Source organism: Plectropomus leopardus, chromosome 4 (assembly GCF_008729295.1).
Source record: "Plectropomus leopardus isolate mb chromosome 4, YSFRI_Pleo_2.0, whole genome shotgun sequence".
NCBI lineage: Eukaryota > Metazoa > Chordata > Actinopteri > Perciformes > Serranidae > Plectropomus > Plectropomus leopardus.
Window position 1 is genome coordinate 22,079,936 of NC_056466.1, and position 24,390 is coordinate 22,104,325.

The 24,390-nt window shown below is 39.6% G+C and overlaps 1 protein-coding gene across 1 annotated transcript in view; it reads left to right on the forward strand.

Annotated features, from left to right (window-relative positions):
- The window catches only part of gnav1 (guanine nucleotide binding protein (G protein) alpha v1), a 34,218-nt gene that overhangs the window by 1,998 nt on the left and 7,830 nt on the right, over nt 1-24,390 (forward strand). Inside the window, exons 2-7 of the mRNA XM_042484657.1 lie at nt 88-179; nt 9,041-9,133; nt 9,958-10,118; nt 13,470-13,598; nt 22,713-22,842; nt 23,015-23,086. Coding sequence (XP_042340591.1) covers nt 88-179; nt 9,041-9,133; nt 9,958-10,118; nt 13,470-13,598; nt 22,713-22,842; nt 23,015-23,086 — 677 coding nt within the window. The remainder of the gene's footprint in view (nt 1-87; nt 180-9,040; nt 9,134-9,957; nt 10,119-13,469; nt 13,599-22,712; nt 22,843-23,014; nt 23,087-24,390) is intronic.

Here is a 24,390-nt window from a genome sequence, read left to right on the forward strand (position 1 = left end):
TCTACTAGTTAAAAGTTTTACTGTATTCACCTGTGGTGTCTCCTCTTTAAAAACACAGTTTTAACCATTATTAACAACCTCCCCCAGGTGCGGCGGAGAGCGGTAAAAGCACTTTGGTCAAGCAGATGAAGATCATCCACAGCAATGGATTCACCAAGCAAGAGCTCATCAGCTTTAAGGTTAGAAACACACACGCACGCACACACACACACACACACACACACACACACTGTGTGATGTCTTGATCAGATAACAGCTGATTAGCATACAGTGGGCTCACTTTTATGTTTCCGGAACAAAGGAGTCGGATAAGAGTCAAATTGGTTTCATATCTTTTAGAGGGATGTAGCATGAAACTTGTTAATTTTCTTAACTTGATCAATATGTCATTTGTTTAGGTTGTCATTAAAGTTTCGTTTCACCTGACTCCAGTAGGGGAAGTCAAAGGGTCTGTTTATGCTGTAGTCAGTGGCAGATCCTTGACTCTGAGGGGTCCAGGGCAGTGAAGTGCAGCGAGGCCCCTGCATCACTCAGGCCCCACTTAGTACCCTTTTCCATCACATATGCTCAGATTCCTCAACTGGTTCTGTTTAGGGTTTTTTGGACCTTGTTGCTGTTTGGCAAACTAGTTCCCTCCAGTTTTGAGCGAAACTATTGTAATCAAGGAAACGTCTTCACTGGAGGGCGTTGCACAATGGAAGTAATCAGTAGAAGCGAGATGGCTGATAGCATAGATTACCTGCAAGCTTTTGATCTGTTATTACAGATATTAGAAGTCTCTAAAAAAAAAATAAAAAAAATTTCCCAAAAAATTGAAAAAAAAAAAAAAAAAAAAAAAAAAAAAAAAAAACACAAGAAAATTACCTGAAAATTAGCAAAACATAAACAACAAAACATAACAACAATCATAAAAAACAAACAAAAAAAAAAGAATAATAAAATATTCCTGTAGAATAATTCTCTATAATAATTTTAAACACATAATTGAAAACAAGAAATATAGTTATCTTGGCCTTTCTTCCCTGGCCTTTTTTTTTCTCCCTTCTAAATAATAATCAAATAATTTACACAATAATTTAACACTTGTGTAAGACATCTGAATGCAGCAAAAGAAAAGTTATGTCAATCCAGGTTTCAAAGGGTTTAGGGAGTTTATAGTTGTCATTGGAAAATGTGTCAGTGTGTGTGAACATTTAGGGCCCCTTTTACCCAATGTTTTTTGTTTGGCGGGGGGGGCAGGGGGGGGGGTGACCATTGGACTGCTTTGCCTTTCCTGACAGTGTGCCTCTGGTTGCAGGCACAGAGACACATTCGAAGACGTAAAATGAAAGTTAAATATGGGGAGTCAGTGATGGAGATGGACAGGACATTAGTTGGAAAGCGAGGCGAAGCTAAGTTCCTGTGTGGGACTGAGATTTCTCCTGATACCCAGGGTCAGATCTAAGTTGGTATGCAGTGGTTTGGCTCACATCTGCTCTTCCTTCTGTGTGTATGAGCGACTGAAAGCCAAATACCTCCGTTGTGCTCGGGGTGGAGAGAATGGAAACGGTTCAGCACACACCAGCTTCAGCCCATCAGCTTGTTTTTATTGAAGGCTTATCTTCTTCCACATCCCCCTCTTTTAACCTCTACCATATTTTTACTCACCTTTTTTATCCTTTCTTTCCCCTTTGCTGCCACAAATCTCATCCTTTTTCCCCTCTCTCTGTCTCCTCCTCTCTGTTATAATGAATATGTGATGACAGGAAAGGCCTTTCTCCGTCTTCATCATGCTTCAGATACCTGCTCAATAATAACAGCGCTGTCACTGGATTAGACCGACAACGCAAACTTTAGAGATGAAGATGGTGAACACAATTCACACTCCTGTTAATATGTGTAACAGACTATAAAACCAAAACCAGGATCCAAACTGAAGCTGCAAGAGTTCATAGTGACTTAAACATTAGTTACAAAAGAACTAAGTTTGGACAGATTGTTGGTGTTTTTGTGTGTGACTGTCTTCTGTCCAAAACACTGTCAGACGTTTTTCAAAACTTTTGCAGTTGCTCATTGGCCGGGGTTATACACTCACACACTTCTTTGACATATGAAGGTCCCAGTTGTTTGTGCAGGCAGCTGGGATGTTGGAATGATTTCCTAGATATTAAATCAACGCCTCCAGCTCCCCCTCTCCTCCTGCTGCCTCTTGTGTCTCATAACAGTCACCTTGTCTGCAGTTCACTGCTGTCAACATAAGCATCATGCTGTCTGTTATTGGACTGTGCCGGAGAAAGAAAGACGTAACCCCTGAGCAGGTCCGTTTATGCTTTTATCAGACTGGATTACAAACCTTGCAACTTTTTTGGTATAACATGAAATGTGTATCAAGAACTGATAAGTGCAAAAAGTTGGCAACTATTGTTTGGTCTAAACCAAAATAATTTTAAAGCTAAAATTTGTACATTTTATGATTTTTTTTTTTGCTGAAACTGTAACTTTAGGCACAGAGTTTTATATGCAGCAGATATTACCAACCAGAGGCAAAGAGTCTCTTAAATAGCTATCAGTTGTGTCAGTCACTGCTCATGAACGGTGACCAAACTGTCAAACTACGAAATCAAATCAAATAAATCTATCTCAAGTAAGAATCAACATTCTGTCACCGCATTGCCAATTTCTTACCGAAGCTGTCTTCAGGAACATATTTTAGTGTACTGTTTAATTTAAATGAAAATTTTTGGGACTCGGCCGACATGTTGGATACAGTCGAGCAACGCACAAAGCACTGTCCATCAGCCAGACCAACTTTCTCATTTTACAGCTAAACAGTGCACTAAAATATGTCTCTAAAAACATTTGAGGCGAGAAATAGGCCATGCAGTAACAGCTACATTAGATACTCCATAGCTCTGATTGTTTTTTTTCCTTCATATACGTAAAGGCCATCAGAAGTAATATCAGAAGGAGGACGTTATTTTTTTCAGAGATTAACTGTCTCATGTATGAAATTTAGTGACAGTTTCAGCAAATTTTACAAAAAGCTATTTTCAAAAAAAAAAAAAAAAAAACAGCCATAGCTTAATTTTGTCTGTGATCAATTAATTCCTAAATTAAATTCTTAAAATTGACTGTTTTAGATTTTATTTTATGTAAGCAAAGTTCTTATACGGCTACTTGTTTAAATAAATGAAAAAATGTTACCTGATGACGGAGCTATATTAAGTGAAATCATCTCCAAAGTGCTTACAATTCATCCTGAGAGCGACATGAATATAATGAACCCAGTTTCATAACAATCCATTCAGTTTTTTTAGCATGTTCAACTGAAAAACAGAAATGGCAATCCTCTGGCTGCAAGCACAGATACAAGTGTTTAAATGATATGCACCCATAAATTTGAGTTATTACATATTTTTAGTGTTCAGAGAACTGCCCTAAAAGCACCAGGAAGTGACACAGATTATTTCCTGTGTCTTTTTAACTCAGGTACACATAAAATAATTAATAGTCATGTAACAATCATATGCACAACAGTTTGCAGAACCTCTTCATTTTGCATAACTATGTAGTCAGTACACAAAAATATTTTTGCATGAGTCCATGCATGCATCGACACGTGTTTAACATCAGTAGTCAAATCACTTTTGTTGTCGGTGCTGTCAGTTGGGTTTTCCTTTGTTCTCAGGTGACGCCCTTATTTTGGAAAAATGACACTAACCCACAAACCTGCCCTCCCCTTCCCTCCCCTCCATGACCATCCCAACCTCCCACAGCAAACAAACACAGACACACCCTCCCCTGCACACACACACTCACACTCACATATATATGAGCTCATAGTTCCTTATCAGGCCTGGGTGCTTATTGTTCCACATATCTCCGATGCCCTACCTGCCGTCTATCTCACATTTGTGTCTGTGTGTCCACCGGTGCAGTAGTACACATCTGGACCCTGCTGTGAACTGGACAGGTTATCCCTGCTCCACACTGTCCGATCTCTCATATTTCCGCTGAAGGCAGAACAAGAAAACCCCACTGCTTTATTTCTCTGTCTGGTCTTTTTGTGGCCCTACCAGCCAGGTTTTTGTTACATTAGGAGCATGACGGGGCAGCCAACAGGGGGGGTAAAGGTAGGAAGGGGGCTTCTCTTTGTCTCATCCCTCCTTTATTTGCAGCCCGAGGCCGTGGTGTTGTTTTTACTCTGGATAGGCTGAGATTTTCCCTTCAGTCTCTTCCAGTAGACACAACTGTGTCAACGAGAGTTATGCTTTTTATGTGTGTGAGCAAAAGTTGGTGTGGCACTGGTTAACATTTCTGAGCTGAATGAGTGTTTCTCAGCTTCTTTGTTTATTCAGGTGTTTGTGTCAAGGATAAGTGTCTCGAAAAATGTGATAAAACTCTCTCACCTGGAACGTCCATGAGGCTCTGGTTTGTGAAATCAGCAGAGCTTAAAACCTACCAACACACACACACACACACACACACACACACACACACACACACACACACACACACACACACACACACACACATATACTTAGTTGTACCTTGTAAGCAGAGCGGTGTGTGGTTAATGATTAGATATCAGGCCATCGCCAGTTCAACCACATTCTTCACTGTTGTGTTTTTGTAGCTATTGCTCCGACACGAGACTACTGCAAACGGCTGTTAGTTTTCTGCGTATGGGGAGTCGATCCAAACAGCAAGCTGGGCAAGAACAATAGTTCAGTGTATCTGGATGGATTTAGAGATTACATTGTTGTAATGGGAGTTGTAATATCTCCCCAGTGTGCCTTAAAGTTCCCATCATGCTTTAAACTGCGGTGGTGGTAGGAGTATTAATAGCCATCAGGAAATGCTTGAGAGATATCTGCATGTTGGACTTCTTTGTAAACTGATGAGCACACACAAACATACACACATTGGTGAAAACGGACTGGTGTCTTTTACCCTATACTTTTACAGAAAGGTGACGTAGAGCTAATAGTGGATTCAGATTACCGTATGACAACACACCTGTGGCCCCAGGCTCTGTGTGTGTGTGTGTGTGTGTGTGTGTGTGTGTGTGTGTAGGCACGAAAATGAAAGAATGGCACCATGTTTATCTGCTAGGTGTAATGTAGCTGCTTGCAGAGAGTACATTTTATAGAGAACCCCAGTAATGAGTTCTAAAACCTGGAAATAAGTTAGCATTTCTTGTCCTCCAGTTCCCTCATCTCAGAGTCAGTGGGTCTTTTGAATGGGTTCTTGGTTTGAAGCCTGAAATAAGCTCTGTGGTTCAAACAAGCTGAAGAGACTTCACATTTTGTTCAATGACATAAAATATGTCAGGAAATACCCCACCTGCAAACTTTGAAGCTTTAGTGTGTCTTAAAAAAGGCGGTTGCTAACAAGCAGCTAAATGAGACTACAGAGCGTCATCACGCCGAACTGCGCAGAACACACCTTTGCAGCTTTGTAACAGTGGCGATGCGACTGTAGTGTAGTTCATTTGTAGCCTAACGTTAGCCTTTTACTTCTGGCGACTTCATTTATGCTTCAAAAATCATGTTTCATTTGTAAAGATTACTTTGCTGAACGAAACGTAAAAGTATCATAAATGTTTGTTTACCACAGAGCGTCATCCCTGGGGCACTCTGTTGCAACAGGTGGTACAAGCTGATTGGTCGGTTTCCTGCACATAAGGTTTGTAACTTTTGGAAACAATGGCTCGGTCTGCACACACACTCACATACTCACACAAAGTGTCTGACGTTTGAGGGAGTTTTATCCATGACCTCCCTCCTCCCTCTGCGACTACCATCTTTACTGTCCACACATCTAAAGTAAGCCTTGAGTCAGAGAGGGAGGAACTTGGAAACAATTGATAAGGAGGGCAAAGGTGGAGGGAGGAAGGAAGGAAGGAGGAACCAACTGAAGGCAGTGACGAGGGTACAGCAACTGGACCAGGGACAAGAGAGAGGCAGTAATTTAATGTGTTGTAAATCCAGGGGGTGCACAGATTAGTAACAACACCTCTGTAATAGAAAGCAGTTTAATAAATACAATAAATGCTGTCTTTGTGGTGCGTACAAATCTCCAGTTTTGCTGAGTTTAGAAAAAATAATGTTGATTCAACTCAAGGGCAAATTTTTGGGGGTGTGTATATGTGTAAGTTGTGTAATACTTGCATTATATTAACTTTAGGGGTGCCTTGGGGAGTTTCAGTGTTCAATTTTCTCCTAAACAAACAGTGCTGTTTATATTTAATGTTTCACGCCAAAATTAATCGTACGCATCCTTGAGATCTTACATGTACTTATGAAACATTTAAAAAGCTGATTTCTGAAACATGTTAAATCCTGTTTTGTTTGTGTCCATGTTAACCTGCTAGCACTCTTCTTCTTCACTGTCTTTATAGGTGCATGCCTTCATACACAATATGAATTGTGCGGCCTGTTATTTGTGCATGTGCAACCCTAATGGGTGATATGGACAAAACAGGAAACAACTCATAAAAACACAGTGTTCTTAGCGTTGCCAGTTGTCATAAACTCCATATGGTAACTTTAAGATTATTTTTTCAACTGGAATTTGTTGTACATTTAGTACATAAGCCCTTCTAAACCAGGCTCCAGTCCTGATCAGGGCAGATGACTGTGACTCAAGAAAGGTGACTGACAGATTCACCGCCTATTGAGGCACCCGACATCTTGGTAGGAGTGACTCTGATAACAGAGGATAGGACTGTATGTTAAGCTGGAAGAACAACATCCAAATGAGAGGTTGATTTACTTTTAAATTAAGAAATAAACTTAAAGATTCTAACAACAAGCCTGGAAAAATCTACAATGAAATTACATGTTTAGTGAAAGTCTCATAAAAAGCTCCAATGTCCCTTCAAAATTCATTTATAATGTAATGTGAGGCCCAATTCAATATGCATTGGGTGTAATAACTGCATTAAAGGCTAGGCGGATTTTTGTTGAATTAAATTGACATTAGCAACTGTCGTGATGTGACCAGTTTCTGGCAAAACAACAAACAAGAGTGACTCATCTAGAAATGACACATTATTAACAGTGCATGTTTGATATCAATTAAGTTCCCAAGAGAAGAGCTAACTTGGCATTTATTTCTGTGTTGACATTTGCAGAATACAGTTATGTGACTCTACTGATGGCAATGTTGGACAGCTGGTCTGTTGTTGGACCAAGGACAATGAATATTGATAACTTTGGTGATCCCCTGACTTTTCATCCAGTGTCACCATCAGGTCAAATGTATTATGGCCAAAATTTTGGTTCATAAACAAATATTTAAGAAGCAAACCAACAGGCTAAATTGGAAGGTGAACATGGTAAATTACACCTGCTGAACATCAGCCCGTAAGAATTACAGAGGCCAACACAAAATTGTGAATGGTCGTATTTAGAGTCAATGTTTGGTTTGTCCATTCTGGGCTACTGTAGAAACAACATGGCAGACTGTGAGAAAAGGACCAGCTCCATATAAATGGCTCATTTAAGGTAATAAAGACACAATAATTCTTCTTTCCAGGTGAATATGAACAAATGAAGAAATGAAATGATAGTTATTAAAATTGTATATCATTCCTGTCAATAGATGCCCCTAAATTCTAAACACTGCACCTTTGAAGCCCTGTTGCGTGGAAGTACAGCCTCTGTGGACTTTTCATATTGTTTCATTTACTTCAGTTCATGCTGCTGCACGTCTATAATCTGTCTCCACTGTTCACTAAATGACCTGACCAGAGCAAAGACCACTTCATGAAAACTTGTTGTAGCTTTTTCAGGTAAGTTTAGGATTTGTTTGGTCACAAATGAACTTCTGAAACCTCAAGACAGCCATAGTCATTTTTATTGATGTTGATTTTTAGTGATCATAAAACACAGAAACTGCACCAAAAGAAAAACACAGTATTTACTGTTTGTAAGAGTATAAGATGGTGCTATTATTATAAATATTACAAATATAGTAGGATATTAAATTGTATATCTGAGCAGTTGACAGTGATGATGAGGCAGAGGGAGACAAATTCACAAAGCAGCTTATTTCTGACACAAATCAATGCGGCGCTGTCAGCCGAGGTTCTCCTCAAAGAGACCAATTTGTCCCTAACGCCGTGGTGTCAGCAGCCCTCAGCCCCGGTCTCCACATTAGATGAAGCACTGTCACCTCCCTGAGTTATCGCACCTCGCACATTTCACCGGGAGAGCAACACATCTCAATCTGGACACTGAAACACACACGGAGAGAAGAGCGACCAGACCGTGATAGAATCGTGATGGAATGTGAAGCTTATCTTTAGCTGGCAGGAAAGTGACGCAGAATATAACACACTCACTTTCCAACTCTCTGCAGGAGTCACTCTGCTCAGTCCCTCAAGTCTCAAGGTTTCCAAGCACTAAAACAGAGATATGAGTTCATTTATGTGAGTTACACGGGTCTTCCACTCTCCTACACTCTCAATAGGACCAAGTACTTGGTCCACAGCATGTGACAGATGCAAATACAGACACACACACACACACACACACACACTATGCCCCACATGTACATATACTGTATACAATTTGATGTGCCGCAGAAAAGCAATGCATTAGCAGAACTTTGTGTTCTTAGTGTGTTCAAGGCCAGCAATCTTAAATTTGATTATTAAGAATAAATATAGGATTTGGTTTGCCATTTGGCTGTTTTTCTTTATAAAAAAAAATGTAATGTGTAATGTGTAATGTCCACATTACAGCAAACTAAAAACTGTTCACATCCAAAATACATATCATCATCATATCATCACCTGTAGTGCTTTTATTAATCTAGATTGTTAGAGAGATGGAGATAGATAGAGACGTCTGCCTTCTCTCCAGTATAATGGAATTAGATGGTTCTCGACAGCAATGTCTCCTTTCAGAAATCATGACACGGTTATTCAAGATAATCCACAGACATTTTTTCCTCTGTGTGACGTGTAAAACAAGCTTTTTGTCAAAAAGTTTGTTTTTTCCCCTGTTGCCTGGTGATTCCCAACATAACCTATGAACCTGATCTTTGTCAGCCTGCAGTGCTGGATAACCTGCTGACCTCCATGAAGTTTGTCCTCCATGGCATGGGCATCCTCCGCATCAACCTGGCTAACAGCAGAAACAAGGTAGTCAGTTTACATGTTTCTATGTCAACATGTTTGCATGTTTGGCATTTTGCACCTTTTCTATGTTTTGTTTTGACATTTTTTTTTCAAGTTTCAAGTTTATTTAATTTATATAGTACTGTAGAAAAGCAAAACAGGTTTTGCACCAAAGTGCTTAACTAAGACAAACAGATGTGTATAAATTTACAAGCATGGGTGGGTTAGATTAAAAGATTAACAAGATTAAATTAAAACAATATTCAATCTAGAAACAAATGAAAGACAATTAAATGTCAGATCTAAATCTATTCTGTATCATTCTCCCTCTGATGCTGCTCCTTTTTGGTTCATAATGATTCTGTTTTATGTTGCTGGTTTTCCTGCACTCCATTCAGATCTCCACTAGAGAGCAGCATCTGAGCACTGCAGCCACAGCTGCTTCGTCTGGCACCACACACACACACACACACACACACACACACAGCAATAATTTGTTTGCATGAGAGTGAGCAGAGCAGAAAGTTAGAGTGGGTGGGTGGGTGGTTTGATTGTGAGGTTCAATTTGATTTGAACTTTATTGTCAAAGTTATCAGAGCTCGTGGACTGTCCTCCCACTCAGCACATGCTTGCCGGAAGATGACGGCCAAAGTGTTTCCTCTATTAAATGTCACCAGGGCGTGTGTGTGTGTGCAAATCCATTCATTTGAGTATCTGTAGTAATTACTAAGTCTGGAGAGCAGAGACAGACCCATAAACTTTTCTGTCGTTTAGACTTGCATCCTTTTTTCCATCTGGCCTCCTCCCTGATCATCCATCCACATATCTGTCTCCATCTCTTTTCGCAGGTCCACGCCCATTCTGTCCTGTCGTGTGGGCGGTGTTTTGATGAAGACCAGGTGCTGTTTCCTTTCCTTGGCCACGCCCTGTCCTGTCTGCTGGCCGACCAGGGGGTGAGGGCGGCGGCTGCCCGGGGATACGAGTACGAGCTCAATGACTCGGCACTGTAGTGAGTACACAGCAAACACACACTCAGGAGATGCTGAGGAGATGCAGGGGTCTAATTAGCTGGACTTAGCAGTCCATGTGCTTGCTGTCACTGGGAATCGGAGTCTGGAGAGTTGAAAAGAAAGGGAGGGAGAAAAACACCACTAAAGTGTAATTGCATGTACTGCCACAGCTTTTAGCTACGTCCATATCACATCTTTAAAATACTGTTATGAAATAATAATGCATTGTTTTCGGCTTTGAGCATGTAAGAGCAAAGCAATGAGATACAAACATGCACAAACTTAAAAGTATAAGTGCCTATAGAGAATGTTCAAAAATGTGCATATTTATGAAAAAGTCCAACCTGTGCAGACACTATAATGAAAGTATAGAAGTGAGGATGAAGATGAAAATAAGAAACGAGTATAGAGAGGATGGCGTGTGTGATGCAGAAATAAGATAGAGCTGGGACCCACCAGGAGGCCGTCTGTTCTCATCCGCGACCCAGCGAGAGGCCTCAGCTCTGGGGTTATCTACACTGACAGGCCTCCTTGTTACCACTGAGAACCACTGTACATCACCATCACTGTCCACTCTCCTCAAGCAAACACACACACATGTTCAGACGTCTATACCTGTGAGGACCCTTGCTGACAAAATGCATTTTCCAAAGACTTACCTGAGAGGTATACTATGCTGTAAAAAGTTTTATCAGAAAGAATCAGAATCAGAATCCGGTTTTATTCCTAAGTACATTTACATATACAAGGAATGTGACTTTGTGTTTTGGTGCAAAACAATTAACACAAAGGAGAGAATAAAAATAGTGAATTTAAATAGAATAGGTCATAAGATTAAAAAATATAGAAGACATTTAAATATATAAAATGACAAAATAGAATATAAAGGACATAAAATGTATGTACAAAAGGTGCAATGAAGGGATTGTACAGTTTTTCGTAAGTATAGTTACATGGCAGATATCATAAGTCTAAAAAATTAAGTTCACCCACAGTGTGCAGTGTACAGAAATCCAGTCCAAAGTGCTTTAAGCTTAACAGCCAACCCCAGTACCACTCTCGTTTTGAAATGAGCTTTTTCTGCTTGCCATTCTGCCTCCCTATATTTGTGGTGATTTTCCTAGTCTGTAGATTGCATGTTGGTTACTGTCTTGTACCTGGTCTCCACAACAAAGTTATACAAAAATCGAGACTCGGCAGATAAATATACAGCTAAACCCTTCCAGTGGGTCATAAGTGATGATTGAGAGGGATTAATTTTGTACGAGTCTATACAAAAAGTAAAATTCCAGTTGAGTACAACTTACTTACTGTCGTATTTATTGTTGTTAGTCTATGTCAGTAATAACAAGACTGTATTTAACAAACTAAGATTTAGGTTTAGAAGATTAAGTTAAAGTTAGGTTATTTTACTGACCTTACTTTGTGTTTTTGTAAGTTTCCAGTTTTCCTGTGAAATGAGGGATTATTACAAACATTTCAGGTGTGCTCACTTCTGTTTTTTCTGCAAAATAAAGCAACTTAGATAAACTTGCTAAACTGCAGCTTATTTACAACCTCTCTATCGTCTGACCACTCGTGTTTCTTGGTCCATAAACTCTGCTGTTGTGATATTTTTGTCTGTGACATCTTCCCAGATCTCTGCACTTACTCAAAGTTTATCATAGCTAGATAGAAATAATTGGTAAAATGTAAGATTTACTTTTTAGTAAACTGGGATTTTCCTTTTAACTAAACCTAACTCTAACATCAAAGCTAAGTTCTGATGGTTTTTGGCCACTTGGAGACCAGTGAAACAATTCTAAACACAACGTTCACATATCAAACCATTGCCTGTCAACATCAGGCACTTACAGAGCAACATTACCATTCATTTGGAGTTTTGTCTCTGATCATCCAATGATCAGAGTCCAGTATTCACTCTCTTTTTAGCCACTAAGGGCTCCACAGTGTTTACAGGCTCTTCTCATTCACTGATCGTACTTGTATACTTATGAAAAGTAACGCACTATAATTTGTATGTAACCTGTTTAATCGTAAGTCAGGAGGCTGCGATTATGTGACTAATGCGCTGCAGGCTGACCTCCAACGTATGAAAGTCAGGAGTGGGAGGAAATCGGGTCATGTAGAATAAAGAGTGACAAAGTGCGCTTTGGGAGGTGGTCGGGGTAGATGGAAGGGTCAAAGAAACACAGGACTTTGACCCAGGACACCAGCGTCTGTGCCCTTGTGAAACCAAAAGTGAACGTTGAGTTGTTTTAAGATATTTAATGTCACATCGTCACGTTCTGATTTCCATCCATGATTCTTTCCCCTAAACCTACCCTAACTAGTAGTGGCATTAAGTCATAAAATATCTTAAAAACCTTGTGCAGAACTTTTAATAAGATATCATTTGAGATGTTGTATGAGGATACATTGTTGTTCACCAGCTTGTTGCTCACACTGTCTGTCTGCTGTTTGGTGCTGGGCAGGTAGTGTGCAGTGGGTTTATAGAGCTTTCTCTATGAAAACACTTGCCTACATAGACCAAAAAAATACACAATGAAAGCATCAAGAGTGAACCAAAACAGTAACATTTCAGCCAGAGAGCTAAACAATGAGCTGAAAAAAATGTAAGAATCTATATGAGCTGAAGCTCTGTAGCTTCATCACTATGAATGCCCCAAAAATAATTTAATACAGCCTTTTAAAGAATTGAAGACTCGTCAAAATGTACTCAAATGAGGAATTACCAAAAACTCAGGATGGTCCTCACAAAGACAGAAGTACAAAACAGACACTCGCGTGATGTCTGCGCTGTGAACGGTCCAGCAGGCAGTGTGTGTCGCTGTCTAAGAAACTGATTCAGGATGACGAGCTGAGAATGTCACAGTCAGTTCAGGTAGGTGGAGATGTGTGTGTGTGTGTGTGTGTGTGTGTGTGTGTGTGTGTGTGTGTGTGTGTGTGTGTAAAAAGATCACAACTCACTAAGCACGCACACATGATACAGTTGATTACACTTGCTGTGTTAATAGCCAATCTGTGTGTGAAAGCTTAGCCTCAGTGTGTTATTATGGTAAACCTCAGTGTGAATATTCATCGTGATGAGCCGCTGTGGCCCCTGGGGCTTCAGCCTTATCACTGCACACCCTCCCCGCCACCTGGCAGCTGATGGCCCCAACACACACATACACACATACACTCAAACACACACAATATACGAGTCTACACACCAGCAACTGATACCTGATTTCATTCTCTTTTGATCTCAAGTTTGTCTGCAGGTTATTAAATTTTCCTTCTTCTCTCTCTTTCTTTTCCCCCTCATTTCTCCTCTGTCTTTCACCCGTCTCTCCCTTGTTTCATAGTTTCTTTGAGAACATGACCCGCATCACGTCTCCAGAGTACGTGCCCACAGAGACAGACGTTCTGCGAGTACGACTACGGACGACAGGCGTGATAGAGACCCAGTTCAAAGTCAACCATCTCATTTTCAGGTAGAAACCTGTCACTCTTTGTTAAGATGTAAAGCTGCAGAATAACAGTGTTCATGACCACTGATTCAGTCAGAGCTGCTGCATCTGACTTTTGCAGAAGCACCTGTCGCACCGACTTCACTTCTGTAGCTGTGACACTCTTATCTCTGTCTACAGCCATGTGATAGGCCCGAGATGTGAGATTGAGATGGGAGGCTTCATTCAATATGTCAATACAGCACCTATGATTTGACTTCACACTCATCTGCTGGCCGCGCACACACACATTCAAAAGCACCAGTGTCTCCGTCTTATCAGTGGAGAAGCAGAGGGCAGGTATCTGAGCCCCGGAGGTTGATGTCAGATGACCACATTCATCTCTGATCAATGACCCAGCGTCACATAATACCAACTTCTTTATCATCCTCCAATGGCTGAACTCATTTCCTGAAGCCACCGATGGTCATGAGAGGGTGATAGATATTAATGAACTTGATTTCTCTGCAGTCTGACTGGTGCAGAACAAACCCGCAACAAAGAAAGAGGCCGAAATAAAACACTAATAATGTTTGGTTAAAAGAAAAAAGAAGCAATTAATGTTAAGATTTTTGTGCAAAGCTCATTTTGTATTTTTTGGAAGTGTTTTATATTCGTGGATTTTTGGTTAAAGGGACAGTTCACCCCAGAATCAAGAATACACATTTTCCTTTTACTTGTATTGATTTTTATCAATCTAGGTTGTTTTAGCGTGAGTTACCGAGTGTCAGAGATATCAGCCGTAAAGATGTCTTGCTTGCATGCTTCTCTCCAATGTAATGGAACTAAATGGCACTCGGCTTGTGGTGCTCAAAGTGCTAAAAAACTACATTGGAAAATTCAACAGCGATGTGTCTTTGCTGAAGTTATGGCCCATTTACTCAAGATCATCCACAGACCTTGTTGGGAGCAGTTTCATATAGTAACTTTTTTCTAGCAGTAGATGCACGTTTCCTGCGGCTGTATGGTTGGCGGGTGTAGTTTGGCAGATGTATCCAGCAAAACAGTCTCGACTGATGAATAGCACTAAAATGAGAAAGTTGGTCCAGCTGATGCGCAGTGTTGGTACTTAACTTAACTGTATTCAACATGGCAGCCAGGTCACAAACTGTTTCATTCTACTGCTTAACACAACACAAAAATATATTTCTGAAATCATCATTTTTTTAAATGTACTGAAACATGGCCACTAAAATACTACAATACTAACTGAAGTACAAGTAGATTTTGGAAAATTTGGGTACACAAAAATTTAACTAAAAGAAGTAGCTGTAGGGTGATAACGAGCATTTTTGGGAAAATATGTTGAGACACTGTATAAAATGTATTTAAAACCTCCTTTGGTTAATTAAAAAGTATTTGTTTTTTATTACATTAATTAGACTAAAAGTGTTCATGCTGCTCTTGGAGGCTGTACTTGGACACATTAGAGCTCTGAGCTAAAAGCATCAACATGCTCATAATAACAATGTTAACATGCTGGTGTTTAACAGGAGCGATGTTTTCCACGTTAACTATCTTAGTTTAAATCATTAGCACACTAAAATTAGCTGATTAGCAATAAATACAAAGTCCAGGTTGGATTCAGATTCAGAAAACTTATTTGTCCGTTGTGACAATAAATCATTTTAGACATGGCTCAACATACAGACTCAGACAATAAACGTACATCATGTGTTCCTAAAACAAACAACAGAATAAATGCCTAATACAATAATTTCAACAGAATAAAAATCACAATATACTACCGTGTGCAAAGTGGCTTACTATCTGTGTAGATGTATGGCTCATTATCTTATTCTTTGAGATGTTTATGGCAGTTGGGCTGATGGGGGATGTCATTATACTGCAGATATTTGATTATTAACTACATTATTAGACAAACTGATAAATTTGAACATTTGTGGACGATAGAATTGAAAATCAAGAGTTCAGTTTTTAGAGTGTTGGCTGATGACGGCACCCTAAAGGATATTGGGTGATATTCCACAGTTTGGTTTTATTGGATGAGTAATGGTCCATTGAGGGTTAACAAGCATATGTTCAGCTTGACTCACATTTCACTGTGTGTGTCTTCATGTATCACTTCAAGAAAATCAAATAATTATCCTTCTCCTTCTTGGTAATGTCTACCTGAGGTGCGCCTCTCCTCACATATCTTATATGGAGTTATTATAAGCTTTTCATAAGATCTCTGTTTAGCATATAAACATTGTAGAGTGAGTCAGTTTGGCAGCGGATGACTTCAGTCTGGAGCACTGGTGTCACATCTGAGTGCTTCCTCTGCATCTCAGGATGCCGCTGACTTGTGTGTGTTTGAGCATTTAATACCATACACACATGTGACTGGATTTGACAGTTAAAGTATTTCACATCGGGCAAAGTTTCACCAGCAAAGAAACGCTTTGATGATAAACATATCTGTTGTCATGTGCAGATAAACGCTGACTTTTCCTCGCAGTCTTACTGTTTGCGTCACCGCTGAGTGATTCAGAAGCTTGTTGTTTTTGCTTTTTTGAAATTTGTTTGTGGGGATTTTTTTTTTCCCCCTGTGAAACATTGCGATGGTGACATCACCACAAGGTGACAATGTCAGATCTGAGAGAGGAGCAAAGTACTAGGTGGTGCTGCAGGACGGAGCCGAGCCACCCCGCCCTCACACACCCGCTCTCTTATCTGCCTGAATTCTTGAGAAGATAAATAATTGGGTTAAGTTAACTGACACACAGCGCAATGAGTGTAAGTGTGTGTGTGTGTGCGTGTTTGTAGGTTTGTGACTTGGAGAGATCAAGCCCTTGGGGTTGATGAAGAGCTTAGCATAAGTCGATGTAATTATTTCAAACTTCCCAACAAAAAGGATCTTAAAGGGATTTGAGGAAGTAGATGGTTTGTGTTTGTCAGAGAGAGCGAGCGTGGGTTTTTCCATTGAAACACAGACGGTCGTAATTTCACTAAGTAATAAATTAATAAATGATTTCCTTATTTATAAGTAGAGAAACTAGATATTCAGAATTAAATCAGCAGAGGTTTAGTAATGCAGTAGAGACTGCAGAGGTGATATGGAAATGAAGATTTCTGCTCCTTCTTGGTCTCATTTTGTTAATACTGAGGCCGCACTTGTCACTAACACAATGTGAAACTGCCTTCCTCAGTCCAATGACTCTCTCTCTCTAAGTGTTGATACTCAAGTTTCTCATCTAAGGCAGCATCTGCACCCTGCACTCCTATATTTACTGTCTAAGAATTGTTGTTTTTTTATCTTAAGTGTTTTAGAGGATCCTCGTTCTTAACAACATCGCTGCAGGATGTTTGCTTTGCTAAATCCACAAATTTCAGGTCACAAATTAAAGTATGTTAAAAACACAGGCCTTCAGCTTTGAGTGGTCTATCATGTAAACTATATATCTTCAACATTCCCAGGTTGACTCTGGCCAGGGAACTTTCGTTGTACCTTTTGTCAATGTGCATCATGTCAGCAGAATGTGAAATTTGTTTACAGGCAATTCAAAAAATTCAATCAATTTATCTGTCACATGAATTCACAAACGTGACTCCCATGAAATGAAACATACACAGAGAATAAAGTTTCCAAAGACAGAAGATGAATCTATGAATACTTGCATGGATTTGAACTGAGTTATCTTCTTTAAAGACATTCTTATCCATCGTATGATTGCATCAAATTACATAGTTCTTTAACCAACCAACCAACTTCTCTGTGTTACTCAAAAAGGAAGAGGGTGAACAAGATCGATTGATATTGTCTTATTTCAGATGCATCACCGTAACAACAAGTCCCAAAAACTGCAGTTCATCGACAGGCCACTTGAGGCTGGCTCCAAAACAGAGTAAATCCCCACAGACCCCCATGTTAAGATGCCCAACTTTACAGTAGAATTAATCATGTTAACAGCCTGGTGAGAAAAACAGTTTTGGTCTTTATAGCTAATCTCCCACCTCACAACAACTGTATGGGGGTAAATTTTTATATCACGTACCCGTTTGCATTTTATCAAGGAAAATACGCATGATTAAGGGCGGACTGCTTTGATGGCAGGCTGTCTGCAGATTGAGCCCTCAGCCTCTCAGTCAGGTCCAGGTCCAGCCTCTTGTCCAGATATTGACACTTCTGGCTCCAAAAAACAAGATGGCGATGGCCAAAATGCCAAACTCGAGGCTTCAAAACGGAAGTCCACAGACTAGGTGATACCACAGTAGGTACGCCCATTACATTATACAGTCAACGACTACAACAGAGAAATGTCATTTTGAGATCATTATACATACACTTTGTCTCCTACAGAGCACTGCCAACTGTAAAGTGTCCGTCTCACGATGTATCATGGTTACAGTTATTTAATGACGAAACTTGGATGGATTTCTGTCAAGTTTGATCAGTCCCTCTCTTCCTCGCTGCATCTCACATGAACTGCAAACCAACAGTTTTGTGAGGAATCTTTCATGCAGAATTAAACACACCATTAAATATGAAAAACATTAACAATGCACAAGGTGTTTTTATTTATTTCTATAGCTTATTTGCAAATTAACATGGTACAACTTAAACCTGTTACAAACAAGCTGTAGTAACTGATGTTTCACATATAGAGTTTATGGCTATTGCTTGTTTCCAACTCCTGCCCCTAGTAAGGCTTTTAGTAAAGAAAAAGAAGATATCAAGGTTAGATACAATAAGGGGGAAATACAGTAATGGCTATGGTAAAAAGAAGAAAAAAAAGGTTAATATTTACATCAAGATTACATAGAATTACTATATACAATTACAGTAAAAAGAAAGACACAAATATCAAGGTTACATACACCTACACCATTCAGCTGATTACTGTTAAAACAGCTAAAACTGTTTTTAACAGTTAAATTGCTCACATCTCTGATTTTGCCTCAGCCAACCTTTAACACCTTTGTTAAACATCTTAATATTTTGTGCTAATTTTATTTCAGTCGTGGTCCACATTTTGCAGACTTTTATGGAAAAAGCTGACTGCCCAAAGGAGGTCTTACAATTACACGTTCACAGTGTTTGACATCAAACTCAAGTTCTTCTGTGTATCAAAGATATTCTGAATAATGAATGTGACCAAATGTTCATTGTTTGCATAATTCATATTAAATATCATCTACAGGCAAACATAGTGATTCCACACAGAGCAAGGGTGTTATAGCGGTGTTCTTTCTCAATCCTGCTGCACAAAAAACAGGTCTGGTGGCTTCAGCGACACCTCCCTCACCTGCACTTTGAGTCGTGATAGTGGCATCAATCTTCTCATCTAACTTTTGCAAGAGGAAAATGTGCTTGTGTGCTAAATGTTTTGTAGACAATAACCAAACCACTAAAATGACTCTTCCGCTCTCCTCTCTTTTCTACCTTCCTCTATAGCTCTTCTTCATTTAGTCTTTGCCTTTTCATTGTTCACTGCGTAAGACAGTAAAGTCGATAAGGTAAAATCACTGACTGAGGGTCTGACTGATCACAAATCATCATTCTCTGTCTCTGTGTCTGATAAAATGAGGTAAGATAAGACTTTATTAATCCCACACTACCGAAAGTCACACATTACAGCAGCTCAAGAGTCAGAAGCAGAGAAAAATGAAAAAAAAGTGATGTTTGAGTTTTACAAAAGGATAAAGTATTAGAAAAATGCAAATTAGATAAAATAAAAACAAAATCATATATAATCCAAGTACACTTATATACACCTTTCACTTATACAGGTACTGTATGGTTATGATTGAAAGTTGCACAGAATGGATGGAATTACAAAAAATGCAATTTACATTTGCTCAAGTGTTCCAGCTCCTGCAACTTCAGTTTTGATTTTCTTAAATTCGAAAGGGAATCAATGCAGATCTGCACACACAGAGAAGAATCTCACACCATGAGTCATCAGTAAATTAACGAGACTCTGGGTCTCATTATCTCGTTATTCAAACACTTAATCAACAGTGCAAGGGACGACATCAAGCCATGATCTTTTCAGTGTCGGCGTGTGCAGGCTTGCTTTGTGTGCATTTGCATGCAAATGAGAAACGTGTGTGTCTGTGTGTGTAAGAGCGTACAGTCTCATAACTTTACACCCAGACAAAGCCTTGTTTGCATACAGATGTCCTGTTTGACCTTTGACCCCCCGGTTTAATAACGATCTGGGTCTTTTCCTGCATCATTAACATCAAATGCTCTGTTAATTACACCACTGCAGATGAGGGTGAACATTATGGGGTGTATGGAAGAGGATGTTAACTGAAGGCAAAATGTGATAAAGAAAAGAGTTTCTTAATACAAACACGTTTGCTCTTGTACACATGGATTCATACAGTAAAGTGCAGTGCATTTCGCTTAATCAGAACAATCACATATACAGTGTATGCACCATAATGAGTTATCAAGACAAAGTAATGCTAATTAATAAGAAATCTGTAATTTAAATCATGAATGATTCATGTTGAGTAACGTTAAAGTATTTCAGTGAGACAAACTGAAACTTTGATGAAGTCTACCATTTACTCCAGTCACATCTTAGCAACAAGTAGCGCCAAGAAAATCTTAACTTCGCTCAGCTTTTTCCGGAGCCTTTAAGCACATCTTTTCCTTTCTTTTGTACAAATCTTGGCACTCTGACCTGCACTCTATATTTTCTTGTTCTGCTTTCAGGAAGTGAGAGAACCACAAAATCATCATCCTCACTGCTTGACGATTCCACTTTGTTTTTTTTTGCAAATAAAACACATCAGACTCAGATTGCCATATGTATTTCAGACGATTCATCAGATGTAAATAGGCATGAAAAGTGTGTTTGCTAAGGATTTTAGTTGTGTTGAGTTTTGTACAGTTTTTTTATTAGTTGCTCAGGAGCATTTCTGTCCCTTCTCTCGTATAAAGGCAGATTGCTGGAAACAGAGCTTGACTGAATCCGATATGAAGACTGACATCATATGAGGTGGTTGTATATATGTCAAAGCAGGCATCAGAATTATTATGTGTCAGAGTGTGTATTATTTAGGGTGTGACATTGCGCACATGTGCTTTCGTGTGGGTTTGCGTAATGAAGCTTGGGCTTCACTGACTTGTCCTGTGTTCATGTTCAATATCTGTGGAAAATTCCCATCAGAAATCTTATCTCATCTTTCCTCTGTATAGCCTGCTGTGTTTGTTTCCCTCTCTGCGCGTCTGTGTTTCCACATGTTCATTTTCCCTCTCAATAAAGAGCTGCATTAACTCGATGGATGCTCAAATGGAAGGTGGGAGATGGCGCATCTGGCTTTGAAAATGGGTGAAGTGAGATGCTCTGATCTGTCTCTCTGCTCTTATTCCTGTTGTGTTTTTCTCCCCTGTACTTTTGGAGAACATTGACCTTTACACTTTTTTTGCTGCTGTGTTGTGATTGTTTGGGGGAAAATGTTGTGATTGTCTTGTTAAAAATTGAAAAAGGATTGAGCCGAGTCTGCAGAGGTGTGTGACATGCTCCTGTGTGGGTGTGTGTGTGTGTGTGAGTGTGAGTGTGTGTGAGAGAGAGATTGAAAATCGCATATTTTAGGACTTTCTGACCTTATCCAAAACCAATACAATCTGTCACTGATTAGACGCTCCCCCTCAGTCGGCTGTAACATCAGTATGGAAGGTCATGAACACACAGTGAGCACAGCCTTACAGTTTTCTACTGGAGATTGAAATCATGATAAAGGACATGTCAGTCACAATGAGATTTCATGTCACATACTTAAACACACATACACACACACGGATATAACTTGAATACAGTGCTGACGTCACTGTCTGATTAATGATAAATATAGAAATAAACAGACTTCCTTCTCCTTAATAGTGAATTTGGGGATGATGTCCTTTAGAATTTTATGTCGCCCATGTGTAATTGTATTATAATGTTTTTGCCTCCAAAATGTGTGTGTGTGTGCGTGTGTTTTTGTTTACGTTCTTGAAGGTCTCTGATTGGAGTGTGTCACTCTGCTAAATCAATAACACCTGCGCCCAGAATCATGATGTGGATCTGTCTTATTCCTCTGCACATGTACATGTTTTGTTGTTGCTTGCCTTTTCTTCTCTACGTCTTGAATAGTTGTTTTTGTTAGTTTATCAAATTAATGATTTAGATTCCTTTGGCGATGCGTGTCCGTCTCTACCTTTTGTCATGGGTCTATCAGCAGAGTTTATGACAATAAGCCAGTTTCAAAGCTGACAGTTTGACTTGTCGTAGTAGGAAAAGATGTTATTAATGACATTGAAAATGGCTCAGTTCTTTTGCATTGTTCCAGTAAGGGCTCATGTATATCCTTTTCATGTGTGAAAATAGATCTGTCTGATTCAAACATTGCAAATGCCACTACCCTCATACCTATGTGGGTCCTTTATGAGTGCATAGATACAGCCAATAAATGGCTTGAGAGGGCAAAATCAAAATCTTGCGGTGGAGTTAGGTCGTTATGGACATCTGTTTTTTTCTGCAATATTTCAAAATGTCATTGCATAATTTTCAAAATTTCAGCATTATATAATGCTCTCAAATCATTGTGCCCATTGTAACATGGCTTTCTCAGGCGATTTACGCACTTCTGGAGTCAGACTCAGGTGGCTACTTAAAGAACTGCAGTTTTTGGCACTTTTTTAGCCAAAGGTTGCTGCTTGAAGTAGTCCTATATAATGTTTCATCAAACTAATAGCAAAAAAAGAAACCAGGAAATAGCAGATGGTATTATTTGAAAAGTAACTGATTTCAAAACACCCACTGCTTGTTTGGTTGTTACTGCAACATCTCACTTTAGTGAGTTCATGACTTGCAGCAAGTCGTTTTTTTGGTTTTTTTTTTAAATATGGAAATTAGCCTACTAAAATGTTTGCAATGGCAACTGTACATATAACAATGGCAGCTGCTCTGACCATCCTGCTACATTTATTTGAATGGAAATGTCAGTTGTACTCTTACTTGGAGTGGGACCTTTTCCAAGGAGCACACCATGTTGCAGTACCAGTTTCTACAGAACAGGAAAAACAATCATTTTATTCCTCACTTGTCCACATTTCTTTATTTGTCAAGCTTCCTTGTTCTCTTGTCTCCTTGTTTGTAGGATGTACGACGTCGGAGGCCAGAGAACTGAGCGGAGGAAGTGGATTGGCTGTTTCGAGGATGTCAGAGCAGTGCTGTTTGTGGTGTCGCTCAGTGGTTACGACATGACCCTGGCAGAGGACCCCTCCGTGGTACAGGCTGCACTCTGTCACTCCCTCACAAATGTTCACGCTCACTAGACAAATCACCTAGAGACCACCTGTTACATCTTACCCAATCAGATAATGTTCTGTCCTTGTGGACCAGTTTTTAAAAATGACTCCTCTGCAGCTGTCTGATGGTGTTGTTGTCTTGTTTCTGCAGAATCGTCTTCAGGAGAGCATGAGGCTGTTCTCTTCCATCTGCAACAACATTTTCTTCCGCAGCACGTCCATGGTGAGAAATTCATCAGTTACATCCCCAATTCCTCCACCTCAGGAGGAAAGATGCAGCAAAACAAATGTAATTTAAGAGAATCTTTAACACTTAGAGAGATGTCTCCTGGTAATTTGCCAAAACATGGTCTCTTAAGTCAAAATACGTGACACTATAAAGATAATTTATTCATAGATATGCAGTTTCAGGGGAGTCTTTGTTAATGGAGGAATCAGAAATTGGTTGTGAAAGTGCTACAATTATGTCTGTGTGTAGCCTATATGTGCGTTTCTGTGCGTGCTCTTTTCAATGATTTCTTACTTTCACTGGTGTCTCACCAGGTGGATATTTTGTCAGTTTGCACCAAAGCTGAGAGAGTTTGTTTCATGTATCACCCTTTACCACAGTGTAGACACCTTAAAACAAACAGTCTTCATTCTAGTAGTTTAAAGTGTTATCCTGCTAATTTGCTGGCAGAAGAGACACATGATTTAAACATTTTAACCCCATTCAAATTAGTGGACCATGGACATTAGCCAGCATGAGCCTGTACAGTGCTTGCTCTAGTCAAACATTTTTTGGGTCTGTGCACCACTGAGCAAGTTTCATAGGAATGAACTGGGCCCTGCTTCCAGAGCTGTATCCTGTGTCTTTTATACATCCATGGTGATTCCAAGTGATCCTGTTGGCTTCATGAATGTTTGTGCCCAATTTTATTACAACCCAGTCAATGGTTGTTGCAGTGTCACCAAAACTACAAATGTCAAACTCATGGTGGTGCTAGAGGAAATGTCTAGGCCATGAATGTCTTGACAAAATATCTTTTAAATCCTTTAAATAGTTCTTAAGATATTTCACCCTGGACCAAAGAAAGTGGACTGACAAACGTTGCCGCTCAGGTGGCATAATAATCTCTAGTTTTATCCACAGCTCCTTTGTTTATATGCCATAGTGTCCTTGAAGGAGACACCAAAATCCAAATGTGTGCTTACTGCACGCCAATATGCAAAAGTAGTATGATGAGCAGGGTAAACATTTTACCTGCTACACATCAAGAGCATTTACATTGTCATTGTGAGCATCTTAGCATGCTGATGTTAGTATTTAACTTAAAGCAACACTGTGCACAAGTACAGCCTCACAAAGCTGCTAGCATGGCTGACGCAAAGCAGCAGCTAAGTACGGCTAGCTGCAAAAACATTTTTCTGCAGCCAGGAGGCATGGTCATGTGTTTCAGGAAGGAGGAACTGTTTTTTTAAACATAGGTCACAGGAATCACAGGCATCTGTTTACTGATTGACTGCAGGTATTTTCTTGTTGCAATA